Below are 13,531 nucleotides of genomic sequence, written 5' to 3'. Positions count from 1 at the left end.
CTCTTCAACGGATGACTTGTTGTCCAGCTGCCAGAGGGCTAACAGTAAACAGCCCTCTCCAAGGATTGCCTCAGCTGCATAGAGCTGCCTTGACCAGTACCCATTTCAGGATACCCACAGTCAATGACATATAAGATTAAGAAGGCCTAACTCTCCTGCCCAACTGAAAACAATTCTGAAGGGCCCCAGGCTTCCATATCAGTTCAACGTCTGAGGCAAAGTCCTTTTTAATTTCCCTGCTTTCCAAGAGCACTTTTCTATTTTCTATTTTTTTTAATTTGAATATAATTGACATACAATTTTGCATTATTTTGGATATACAATATAGTGATTTAACAAGTTTCAACATTATGCTATGCTCACCATAAGTGTAGCTCCTATCTGCCACCATACAACACTATTACAATATCATTGACTACATTCCCTATGCTGTGCCTTTTATTCCTGTCTTATTCGTTCTTTAACTGGAAGCTTGTATCTCCCACACTCCTTCACCCATTTTTCCCATTCCCCTACCCCCCCCTTCCCTCTGGCAAACATCAGTTTGTTCTCTGTATTTATAGGTCTGTTTCTGCTTTTGTTTGCTTATTCATTTGTTTTGTTTTGTTTTAGATTCCACATATGAGTGAAATATATGGTATTTGTCTTTCTCAATCTGACTTATTTCACTTAGTGTAATACCCTCTAGGTCCATCCATGTTGTCACAAATGGCAAGATCTTATCCTTTTGTATGGCTGCATAATATTCCTGTGTGTGTGTGTGTGTGTGTGTGTGTGTGACATCTTCTTTATCCATTCATCTATTGATGGACACTTAGGTTGCTTCCACATCTTGGCTATTGTAAATAACACTGCAATAAATATAAGAATACATGTATCTTTTTGAAGTAGTGTTTTCCTTTTCTTTGGGTAAATACCCAATAGTAGAATTATTGAATCTTATGGTATTTCTATTTTTAATTTTTTGAGGGAACTCCAAACTGTTTTCCATAGTGACTATACCAAATTACATTCCCACCAACAGTGCATGACTAAGGGGTTAATAAGCAAAATATATAAAGAACTTACATAATTCAATACCAAAAAACAATCCCCCAAAAAAGGGCAGAAGACCCAAATAGACATTTTTCCAAAGGCACTTTTCAATAAATTCTCTGCACACTAAACCCTGCCTCAGAGACTGCTTCAAGGGACCCCTATCTGCAAAGCTACCTTTGCATATAGCCTCATCCATCATTGGCTTTGTTTTAATCCTATTGAACCCAAAAATATGCCTCTTGCATTTCTACTTAGAGAATCTTCTCCCGAGGCACCTGGGTGACTCAGTTGGTTGAGCATCCGACTCTTGATTTCGGCTCAGGTCATGATCTCAGGGTCATGAGATCAAGCCCCACATCGGGCTCATGCACTGGGCATGGAGCCTGCTTAAGATCCTCTCTCTGTCCCTCCCCTCTCTCTCTCTCTCTCTAAGAAAAGAAAGAAAGAAAGAAAGAAAGAAAGAAAGAAAGAAAGAAAGAAAGAAAGAAAGAAAGAGGAAAGCTCCTGTCTTCAGAAACAACATAAATAGGAAGAATATTCAGTTGTTTTAAAATTCCTTTTAATATTTGACTCTGGGGATGCCTGGGTGGCTTAATTGGTTAAGTGTCTGCCTTCAGCTCATGTCATGATCCCAGGGTCCTGGGATCAAGTCCCGCTTCGGGCTCCCTGCTCCACGGGGAGCCTGTTTCTCCCTTTGCTTCTGCCTCTCTCTCTCTCTCTCTCTGTCTCTCATGAATAAATAAATAAAATCTTTTAAAAAAATAAATTAAAAAAAATATTTGACTTTGTTGGAATTTCTCAAAATATAAAGAAATAATCAATATTATGACAATATAACTACATCAATATTAATGTCAACATATAACTTGCAATTCTTTCTCTAAGTATTAAAAAAGAAATTTATTACAATGGAATATTATTCAGCCATAAAAAGAATGAAACTTTGCCATTTGCTTAAACATGGGTAGACCTTGAGGCATTATGCTAAGTAACATAAATCAGAAAGAGAAAGACAAATACTGTATGATCTCACTTAAATGTGGAATCTAAAAAAGAAAAAGAAAAAGAAAAAACAAAAACCAATAAATAAGAAATCTGAAAACACTTCCTACATCATTCTCTACTTGCCATTATCTTGAAATATGAAGATACATACTAAAAAAAAAAAAAAAAACAACTCTTCTGTGTGATAATTTTACATAGATTTCTCCTCTCTAAAATATGCCTTAATCTCCCCTTCTAAATACATGTATTTCCCCTCCATATTAAACAATTTTCTCTAAATTTACAGATCTAGGTTTAAAATCTAATGACACACTTACTAGTCATGTGGTCTTTGGCAAGTTTTTCAAACTCTGAGTCCCTATTTTCTAATCCTAAAAATGTAAAAATACAGCCTAGAAGTGTGTTTTGAGAAATAAATAATCTATCCATGTAAACTGACACAGTGGTTAAGAGCACTGGAGTCAGATGTCTACATTTTAAATCCAATAAAGTTAGTTAACTTTGTAAGAAATCATTTTTCCCATACATAGATTGGAGATAATAATAGCACTTCCTTTATGGCTATGGCTATAAATTTTATATTTATATAAATGAAATAATCCACATAAATAATTTAGTATAATGACTGCTTAACTATTATTAGCTGCTATTATTTTTTAAGAACCTGGAATACAATAGACACGCAATAATTGTTGGTGCTATCACTCTCCTCTCTATCACCAACCACTACATCTTTTACCTTTAACTATTCTCTATGGAAAGTACATATGTCCTTTAACTATCTTGTTCTTATCAACAGTGATGGGTAAGGGACACATGTCTATGTTTTTTTGGCAAATAACCCTAAAGCCCTAATTTAAACCCTCTTTAATGCTTTAGTCCGATTTTTTAGGATCTTTCTGAGGATTTTTTTTGAAAACTTCATCCAGTTTAACACTCCACTAGTGCTAAATGAAACCCAAGGTAGATGGATAAACAAATGTATTTCATATTTATTGCCTTAGGCAATTTTTCACATAGGCAGCCCATGTAATATTTCACCTAGCATAACCTTGAACTATCTCTTTCTACCCAAAGGGTAAGTTTTCTTGAATAGATATAATTTTTATTTTTTTTTTTTAAGATTTTATTTACTGATTTGACAGAGACACAGCGAGAAAGGGAACACAGGCAGGGGGAGTTGGGGAGGGAGAAGCAGGCTCCCCTCTGAGCAGGGAGCCCCATGTGGGGCTCAATCCCAGGACCCTGGGATCATGACCCCTGAGCTGAAGGCAGACGCTTAACAACTGAGCCACCCAGGTGCCCCTTGAATAGATATAATTTTTAAAGAATATAAGCATATTACTATATACTTTAATGATCCTCAAACAGCATGAATGAGATTTAGGAGGGAGAAGGGAGCCTTTGTGATCCAACATGATCTTACATGGCTCATTAGAGCTTTTACTGTGTCATTTTCTTTAATTCATACTCATTAAAGTTGCTTTTTTCTTCCTTAATGAACTACTCTTACACAAAATTCCATAACCAGTTATGTACTTTTAAAAATATGTCTTGTTATCAAGGCACAGGTTTACAAAAAGACAGTTATTCAGTGTTAGTACTTTAATCCCAATCTGACACAAACCCTAAATCTTCTATTAGTCAATATATTTTCATTATTCTTGGCAGACCAATAAGCACTATAAAAATAAGTCAAATACCACTTTTTTTAAAAGATTTTTTTTTAGAGAGAGAGAGAGAGCGTGTGTGACCCTCATAGGGTGAGGGAAGGGGAGGGGCAGAGGGAGAGAGAGAATCTTAAGCAGGCTCCATGCCCAGCATTCAGCCAGAGGCGGTGCTCCATCTCATGACCCTGAGATCATAACCTGAGCAGAAATCAAGAGTCGGCCGCTTAACTGACTGAGCCACTCAGGTGCCCCACAAATACCACTTATTAATTCTACTTCAATTCAATAATGTTTGACTTCACAAATTTTCTTTAAAACTAAGAAAGGTGATTCTGAATTAAAATAAAAATTTTCATTTTCCTATCATGCCAAAATGTTTCAAATATTCTTGTGCTAAATGACAGAACATTAATTTAAGAGTGACAAGTACTGCCACAAACTTCATTATGCTAATACTAATTAAAATTTCTAACTTAGGGTAAAGTCAGATCAATTCATTCAAAAATAGAGGCAGCTATTGTTATTAAGCATGGCATAATGGAGATAGATTAATCAAACCTACATCTATACATACATAGACTCTTTAAATAACTCTAAATTCTAGATGCCTCAGTTTCCCAATTTATCAATAAGAAACGATATTCTTCCTCCTGACAAATTTGCAAGTTTGCTTTGAAAATGAACCATTTCCATCAATTGTGAAATTAAAATTCCTCAACTAATAGAACTACAAAAAAGAAATCTTGAGTTTGGGAAAAATACTTTAAATAGGAAGGAAATATAAATGTGGAACTGCAAGGAGAAATAAGTCTGCTATTATATTTGGAGACTTCAACGTCCTTCTTTCAGTAGGAATACTTCAGATAGAATGCAGAATGCAACAAAAAACCTAACTGTACTTATTACAAATGTATAAAGCAACCTCACAGAAAGGAGTAGGAAAAAGGTACTGACCTCAGTACATATGGAAATGAATAGAATCTGTAAAACTAAAGTCAAAAGGAACTGCACATAAGCATTGCACTCTAATTGGTAAAGCTGGATGTACAGATTAGCAATTCTGACACTGCATACATGTATACTGCAATTGAATAATTAGGTAAGTGGATGGCAGTGGGTGGGAGCCAGATTTCTCACTACCGGAGTGGAAATTCACAGACGAGTAAGGGGAAGAGGCTATAATGATCCATGTAATAATGTATTAGAGTTGGAGACTTTAATAAGAACTCGTATTTTACTGGTTACATATAGAAATATGTGGGTTAGTGGGTTAGTACAACGTGGGTTAGTACAAACACATACATTTATATACTCTGTCAGCTGAGGGGGCCTAGAAGCAATGGCATCCTAGTAGCAACAAGAATACCTAAGGCCCAGGGGAGCCTGGATGACTCAGTCAGTTGAGTGTCTGACTCTTGTTTTTGGCTCAGGTCATGATCTCACAGTCTTGAGATGGAGGCCTGCATCAGCCTTTCACATTCAGCATGGAGAATGCTTGTCCATCTCCCTCTGCTCCTCCCTCTGCTCCTCCCACTGCTTGTGTGCTGGTGCACTCACTCTCTCTGAAGTAAATAAATAAATAAAAGCTTAAAAAAAAAAAAAGAATACCTAAGGCCCAGATCTTGGTTTAATACCATTTTTCAGTAAAAGGAACCACAGAAATGGTTAATTCTAGAACAGGAGCAGGAAATATACAAGGTGAGCTCTTGTAGTGACAGAAAGTAAGTTCCTATGGAGTATTCCCAAAAAAGGCAAATCATAACGATAGGAGTATGTCAAACAGGCACAAGAACCAGCTGAAAGAGATTCCAGTGGCCAAAGTGGAACAACTTGAATAACAAAATTAAGTAGTATTGGATTATAGCCCAAGTATAAAACCAATATCATGAGTCCATACTGCTATAAATAAATGGTTAAATTAATCAATGCAGAAAAGACAGATCTCCCTTGCAGAAGATTTTCTAAATAAATTTATATATATAACTCCACCCTACAGGAGGGGAAGCAAAACTCCTGGCTCCTTAAGTATAGGGTGCCCATAGTAACTTCCTTGAGAAGAGTACATTATGGAAAGGGAAAGAAAAGAGTAAGTTTAAAGTAGAGAAACCTAAAAACCACTATTTCAGCCAGGTGATCAAGGTCAACATCAACAGTCATAAATCATGTTGACAGTATACAACCTTGATATAATGTAATGAAAATGACACTTTACCTCTGTGATTTTCCTCCTGAAAACCCACAACCCAGCTAATTAGGAGGAAAAGTTCAGAACAATTTGAACAAAGGGACATCCTACAATATACCTAACCAGTACTCATGAAAATGGCCAATGTCATTGAAAATAAAGCAAGTCTGAGAAACTGTCAGAGCCAAGAGGAGCCTAAGAAGACATAACAAATAAATGTAATGTGGTAACCTGGATGGGCCCCTAAAGCAGGGGGAAAAAAAGTCATTTAATAAGGGATAAACGACATCTAAATGACCTGCTACTTTAATTACAATCAAAAGACCCATGAGGCAAATTGTAATAACCAAACTGAGCTCAAAGTATGTACTAAGCCTTATGCCTTCACTGTTTAACAATGAAAATAAACGAACTAAGTATTCAATTCATGGGAAAAGAAAAACCTAAAAATTAGAAATATAAGGAAAACAAGAGGGGAGAAGTAGTCTTAAATATATATTTTTTTTAAAATCCATGAGTAACAAAAGAAAAAAAACATCTGGCAAATAATCTAAATTTTATTTAGAACATGAACCAGACATACCTCCAGCAACTTGGTTTACTTTAGCTTTGCTTTGTAAAGGAAAAACACTGGTATCCATAAGCAAAAGAAGAAATGGAATATAACAGATAAAATTGTATTATTTTGCATTATAACAGGCAGACTGAGGGAACATGAAGCAGTTTTAGATACAGACCCTGCAACGCATGACATTATAAGTCAGCCCAGCAAGTATACAAATAACTTGTAGGTGAGACAACATTAAGAACCACATGAATACGTATACTACAGCTGTAAGTAGAGTCAGCTATATACAGGAGGAGAAACAGGATATTTCAGTAACAGGAAAGCTGCACAAGGAGAAAGTTTCCAGAAGCAATGGATAATCAGGAAACCAAGCCACAGTGACATCAGGCAGACTGGATTCAGCATAGATGGAAAACCAGAGGGTCCCTTTCTGTGCTACAGTCTATGAAACAGATACCAATTAAAAAGTGGCTGGATGCCCAAGGTTTGTCAATAAAATAGCAGGTCAATTTTCAAAAGATAGAGGAAGAGAAAGGGGAAGGACAGAAGAAGAAAGACTAAGAAGGAAGTAGAACAAATACAATCTGGTTCCTTCTGAGGAGGCATCATCACAATAATTCCATTCCGTTAGCTTTCAGAGACTCATCATTTTAGGACGGATGAGTACCTCTGAATCCCCTCATTTTACACATAGGAAACATGTTTCTAGATGAGGAACAAGGAAAGTCACACATTTAAGGAGAAACTCCAGACTCCAGATTTACAGTAGTTATTATTCCCTGATACAGTATAACCTCCTATTTACTCCAACAAAAGATACGATACAAAGTAATGTTCCATTATTTTTCACTATTTTTTTCACTTCTTTATGATATTTTTATTTTTGTGTATCTTGAGCAGCACCTACATTGCTGAGGGGTAAGAAAAGAAAGGAAAAGAAAAAAAGGAAGCTATCTCCAAACTCCATTTGGTTCAATTTCTATAGGGCTTTTTCTGCTGAACCCAAGACACTGAGAGTGTCAGATAGAAACAGTCCAACAAAGTGCTATCCTATAGGGACTTCAGCACATCCATCCGGATTCTTATTCAAATGTGTAAATCTCCTCAAAGCCCCCAGTAACAGAATGTAAATACCATTTTTGTCTTTCAATACAAGATCAAGACACAATTTAAAGTTCTTTGTAATACTCCTAGCATCCTAGTTCCCAGGCCTCTGAGAGCACTTAAGGACACAAACCTGCCACTGGCAATGTTGCGCAGTTCAATTAAGCTGGAAATAGGAAGTAATTCTAAGAGTCTGAATAGGTTCTTGATGAAAATATTGGTTAGGAAAATGATTGTGCCCTCATGCCTATCCAGCACATCTGGTAGGAAAGGACTGCTACTTTATTTGCATTCCATGAACAATTAAAAAAGTAATTTGCGGTTTGGGACAAACAAAGAAATGTGAAACAGCAGTTGACTGAAAGCTTCCCCTTTAAAGAGTAAAATTGACTAAATGACTTTAAAGTACATTTTTCCTGTAAAAGCTTCATTAATTGAGTTCTATTACTCTATGATTTATCCTGGTTTGATATTTATCTTTGCAGTAAACAATTTTGCAGAAATTGGGGGTGGAGGGAACTGTACCCTAGAGAAAAGGGTTAAAAGACATGAAAGAGAAGAGTTGTACAAAGATTGACTGGGCAAAGGAATCACCATAGACCCAAGGGGGACGTAGAGAGGGAGGAAGAGAGAGGACAGAAGAAAGTTGACAAGTCATGCCACAAACAACAGAGGGAAAACAGGGGTGAAAGGAACCAAAGCTCTTTTTGCAGGAAGGTCAGGAGGTGTGAGCAGAGGATTTGCTAATAGTCCAGGCAGATAAGCATGCTGCAAAGCCTATTTACATCATCAATGGTGTTTCCTAGAGGACTGAACAGACTGGAGGTCAGGTCCTTAAAGATGTACTATCGTTCAGGCACAGGACCCATAGGCAGGATATAGACAGATTCAGATTTTGTTGACCTGAAGAACTACATTTTCCTTAGGAAATTTCTGACCTAATATTTAGTACATTTCATTTCTAATTGCTAAGTAAAGTTACATTGAGATCATTCTGCTTAAAAGTGTCAGGAACTCAATTTCAGACATGCTGATGTGTTCTAGAAGCAGTGGCTACATTCTATAACACTGAGTATCTGTAGATCAGGAAATGAGTTGAGAAGGAGGCAAGTTTGTTAGGAAAAGGGTTTAACCCTATAGTAGCAAACACAGGAAAGTATAACCTGCTGAGTTATAATATAGGGTGCACTCTTATTTTCAATATTTCCCCTGAATCTGAGATTCCTTTTCCATTAACTAATCTAGGGAGAACAATCACAAGATCTGTATACCACAATCTATACCCCCTTCCAACCCTTTTGCAGACATTACTAATTAGTCACAGAGCCTCAGGCAGGACTCAGCTTTATCCTAGCATTCAACTGATAAGAGCTGACATGAGAGTCAAAGAAATCAGCTTCCCACCTGTGATCTATTTGGTTATGTTCTGAGATACCTTACTCAAAAGTTAGTAATTCATAAAAAAAAAAAGAAAGAAAAGAAAAAGAAAAAGTTAGTAATAGTAACTGCACTCAGTCCAAATACTTAGCACTGAAAAATAAAAGTGAAACTGGAAAAGTTTAGAGAACTACAAAACCCTCTTTAAAATTGCTATGAGACTTCTCAGAGTGAGTTCTTTTTTTTTTTTTTTGAGAAGTCCATTTTAAATTCAGTTTTTCTGTAATAAACATGAAGTTGTATGGTGTTTTCTAACCTTCAACAACCTTCCACATACAGATTTTTAAATTTGATTCTTATTGCAACTCTGTCTGATAAGAGGGGGACAGAATTAAACAAAAGCAAGAACCGGACAGAAGATAAGAAATGGAGGCTCTAGTAATTTCGCTTTGAGGATTTTAAAAGGCAGAAGTATTTCTGTTCCCAGGGAGGGGCTTGTAATTTCTCTTCTCCTCAGTTCAGCACTAAACACACTCTTCGATCTGCTTTATTTAAGTGGACCTGCCATACCCATGATTTTTCTTTGCATTTCTAACTATATTTCTGAGGCTAAGAATAAAATTGAAATCACAACTGTTCCAAAACTTGATCTTAGAAACATAAACAATCACCAAATTAATATGTTTGAAGAATACTTCTACTTTCACACACTTTTTCTCTAGAGAAAATCAGATACATTTTTCCTAGATCTAATACATTTCAGAGCAAGTGATCTTAAGTATAGGTGATTAAACCAGACCTTTGTTACCACAGATTGACATCAAAGACATCTTTGTCCTCTAGTAGCAAAAAAAAAAAAAAAAATCAGTCTGAATTAATACTGAGATCCTTTCAAAATTTCAACTACCCCCCTGCTCTAGTCACCTAGTATAGAGAATATATACCAATTGATCCCTATGGGCTCCTTATAACTTGGTTTTTGACTGCTAAACTTGCTATTTTTATATACAACTATGATATCCTTTACTATGATGATTCAAATTATGTATGATCCAAAATAGAAATCAAGTCCTGACTCAGCATAAACAAAAACCTAGTACAGAATACCCCACAGATTCAATCAAATCAATTTTCTCTAATTTAAGATGTACATTACTCTGGATACATATTTTCTTATACTCTATATAAGTCTTCTAGGATTTTTTTATTATGAATTATTGCCAGCAAAAATGCACCTCATGAAATCCAGCTCATAGAAATGCTAGTTACATTAAACAAATTGATCTCACACCACTCAAAGTGCCTACCTTATTTTTCTGTGTCTTCACTTTAGTACTTCTTAGATTTGAGAGATTAATAACGAAGTTGGAAATGCAGTTCCTGGGAAATGTTTCCATGTCATTGTGTTTTTATTCACAAACCGTTGGGGGTAGGAAGCCTAGAGCCAGAAGGAGGACGTGACCACGCTGTCATTTAATGATGAGTAAAAACAATTCTGAAATGTTTCTTTTTTAATTTTATTTTTACTATGTTATGTTAGTCACCATACAGTACATCATTAGTTTTTGATGTAGTGATCCATGATTCATTGTTTTCGTGTAACACTCGGTGCTCCGTGCAATACGTGCACTCCTTAATACCCATCATCGGGCTAACCCATCCCCCCAGCCCCCTCCCCTCTAGAACCCTCAGTTTGTTTCTGAGTCCATAGGCTCTCATGGTTCATCTCTCCCTCCGATTCCCTCCCCTTCATTTTTCCCTTACTTCTCCTAATGTCCTCCATATGTTCCACAAATAAGTGAAACCATATGGTGATTGACTTTCTCTGCTTGACTTACTTCACTTAGCATAATCTCCTCCAGTCCCATCCATGTTGATGTAAAAGTTGGGTGTTCATCCTTTCTGATGGCTGAGTAATATTCCATTGTATACATGGACCACATCTTCTTTATTCATTTGTCTGTTGACAGAAATGTTTCCTAATTTAAACACTATTTGACTGATGGGGGTGGGGGAGATGTAGCCAGAGAAGTAAGCACCCATGCTGACTATTGACAAATTTACCTTCCTGGCACATCAAAATGCCCACCTACTACTAAACGCTGCTCACAAACTTCACTACTTTCCAACATTCAGTTAATATGAGATGGAACTAAAGGAGAATAAAATGTTTTTATTTGTGAAAGTGGATACTTGCTCAGTAAACACCAGGAAAATTTAGTTGTACTGTTTTCATCATTAATCTAATATTTATTCACTGATATGGGGAATTCCTTAGTAGGATAAATAAGACATTATTTTCCAAGATTTATTCATTTGGTAAGTTTTTCAAAACATTTTATAGCAACAAACTCTCTGTGTTGGCAAAACTGAAGAGAAACAGAGCTGCTAAAAGCCCACTCATTATTTGGGAGTTTTGTGTACCACAGTGCTTGGACTTCTGGCTTCAACTCTTTTTTTTTTTCTTTTTTGGCTTTTCATGGAAGTATTTATTCCATTCACATTTAATTTAATTATTGATGTATCAATATCAAACATCTTACTATTTGCTCTCTTTTTACTAACTGAACTATATTACTTTTTCTTTTTTTATTTTATTTTAATTCCAGTATGGTTAACATACAGTGTTATACTAGTTTCGGTGTACAATATTGTGATTCAACAGTTTTGTATATTCCTTAGTGCTCATCAAGATAAGTGTACTCTTAATCCCCTTCACCGATTTCACCCATCACCCCCTCTCACCTCCCCTCTGGTCACAATCTGTTTGTTCTCTATAGTTAAGAGTCTGTTTTTGATTCCTCTCTTTCTCTTTGCTTTGTTCATTTGTTTTGTTTCTTAAATTCTACATATGAGTGAAATTATATGGTATTTGTCTTTCTCTGACTGACTTATTTCTCATAGCATTATACTTTCTAGGTCTATCCATGTTGTTGCAAATGGCAATCATTCTTTTTTATGGTTGGATAATATTACATTATATATGTATATATATGTACCAGCTCCCTGTGTTCACAGATCACCAATGCCTTCAGCACACCCTCCAAGGACCCCTTCTCATCTGCCCCAATGACCAAACCAGTGACGGTGATAGCACCACAGTCTCCTGCCTTTCAAGTATTGCCCATTGGCCTGACTGACCCAGCTCCAGGGGGTCGCCTGTCTACCCCACATGCATTAACTCCATCGGTGTTGTCTGCTCCCATTGTAGCTAATGGCACTGACTCAGCCTTCCATGTGCTTGCTGCTAAGCCAGCCCATACTGCTCTAGCACCCGTAGCAATGCCTGTGCGTGAAACCAACCCCTCCCACGCCCCTGATGCTGCTAACAAGGGAATTGCAGCCACACGTTCAGGGACTGAGTGGGGTCAATCTTCTGGTGCTGCATCTCCAGGTCTCTTGCAGGCTGGTCACAGACGCACTCCCTCCAAGGCTGACCGCTGGTTAGAAGAGGTGTCCAAGAGCGTCCAGGCGCAGCAGCCCCAGGCCTCAGCTGCTCCTCTGTAGCCAGTTCTCTAGCCTGCTCCACCCACTTCCATGACCCAGCCAGCACCGCCTTTCCAAGGGAACGCGTTCCTCACCTCTCAGCCTGTGCCAGTGGGCGTGGTCCCACCCCTGCAGCCAGCCTTTGTCCCTGCCCAGTCCTATCCTGTGGCCAATGGGATGCCCTATCCAGCCCCTAATGCGCCTGTGGTGGGCATCACTCCCTCCCAGACGGTAGCCAATGTGTTTGGCATTGCAGGCCACCCTCAGGCCGCCCACCCCCATCAGTCTCCCAGCCTGGTCAAGCAGCAGACATTTCCACAGTATGAGATGAGCAGTGCTACTGCCAGTCCCTTCTTTAAGCCACCTGCTCAACACCTCAACGGTTCTGCAGCTTTTAATGGTGTAGAGGATGGCAGGTTGGCCTCAGGAGATAAGCACACAGAGGTTCCTGCAGGCACCTGCCCAGTGGATCCTTTCAAAGCCCAGTGGGCTGCATTAGAAAGCAAGTCCAAGCAGCGTACTAACCCCTCTCCCACCAATCCTTTCTCCAGTGACTTACAGAAGACGTTTGAAATTGAACTTTAAGCGGTCTCTATGGCTTATGTATTTTGTCTGTACTTAGCAAGGGCAGGGGCAGAGGTCAAAGGAGCAAAGGGAACTTTGTGTTCCCAGTCAGTATACTTTTCACCAATCCCAAAGGTCTCAAGGCATGTCCAGGCAGAGAGTGCTAGGAGAGGTGATTTTGAAAAAAATGGAAAAAACATTCCTAGAGAAGAGCTGTCTTGCAGTTAGGTTAAAGAAGTCAAGGAAATGTTGCCCTCTGTCCCCCTCCTACTCCCTCAGCCCCTTACAAATCTCTGGCAACAGAGAGGCAGAAATATCTGAACAGGAATCTGTATTCAAAGCACATTTACTGGAATATAAAACACAATGGGAAGCAAAAAAAAAAAAATATATATATATATAATGGAATATATATATATACAACTTCTTCCTTATCATTCCTCAGTTGATTGACACTGGGCTGCTTCCATAATTTGACTATTGTAAATAATACTGCAATAAACACAGAGATGCATATATGCCTTCAAATTAATG

The 13,531-nt window shown here is 37.7% G+C and overlaps 1 protein-coding gene and 1 long non-coding RNA gene across 2 annotated transcripts in view; one reads left to right on the top strand and one right to left on the bottom strand.

Moving 5' to 3' along the window:
* LOC118357210 overlaps positions 1-10,362 on the bottom strand; it is a 222,347-nt gene extending 211,985 nt beyond the window's left edge. Inside the window, exon 1 of the long non-coding RNA XR_004820219.1 lies at positions 10,255-10,362. This is a non-coding gene — a long non-coding RNA (uncharacterized LOC118357210). The remainder of the gene's footprint in view (positions 1-10,254) is intronic.
* Positions 10,363-10,527: 165 nt separating this feature from the next.
* LOC113927913 (protein numb homolog) lies at positions 10,528-13,283 on the top strand. The gene is given in 3 exon segments (XM_035728336.1): positions 10,528-10,571; positions 11,950-12,077; positions 12,159-13,283. Coding segments are annotated over 3 exon segments (1,032 nt in total). The 3' UTR covers positions 13,019-13,283.
* Positions 13,284-13,531: the final 248 nt, after the last annotated feature.

The sequence above is a fragment of the Zalophus californianus genome, chromosome 7 (genome assembly GCF_009762305.2).
Source record: "Zalophus californianus isolate mZalCal1 chromosome 7, mZalCal1.pri.v2, whole genome shotgun sequence".
Classification (NCBI taxonomy): domain Eukaryota; kingdom Metazoa; phylum Chordata; class Mammalia; order Carnivora; family Otariidae; genus Zalophus; species Zalophus californianus.
Note: the sequence above shows the minus strand (reverse complement) of the source record. Positions and strands in the feature narration are given on the sequence as shown.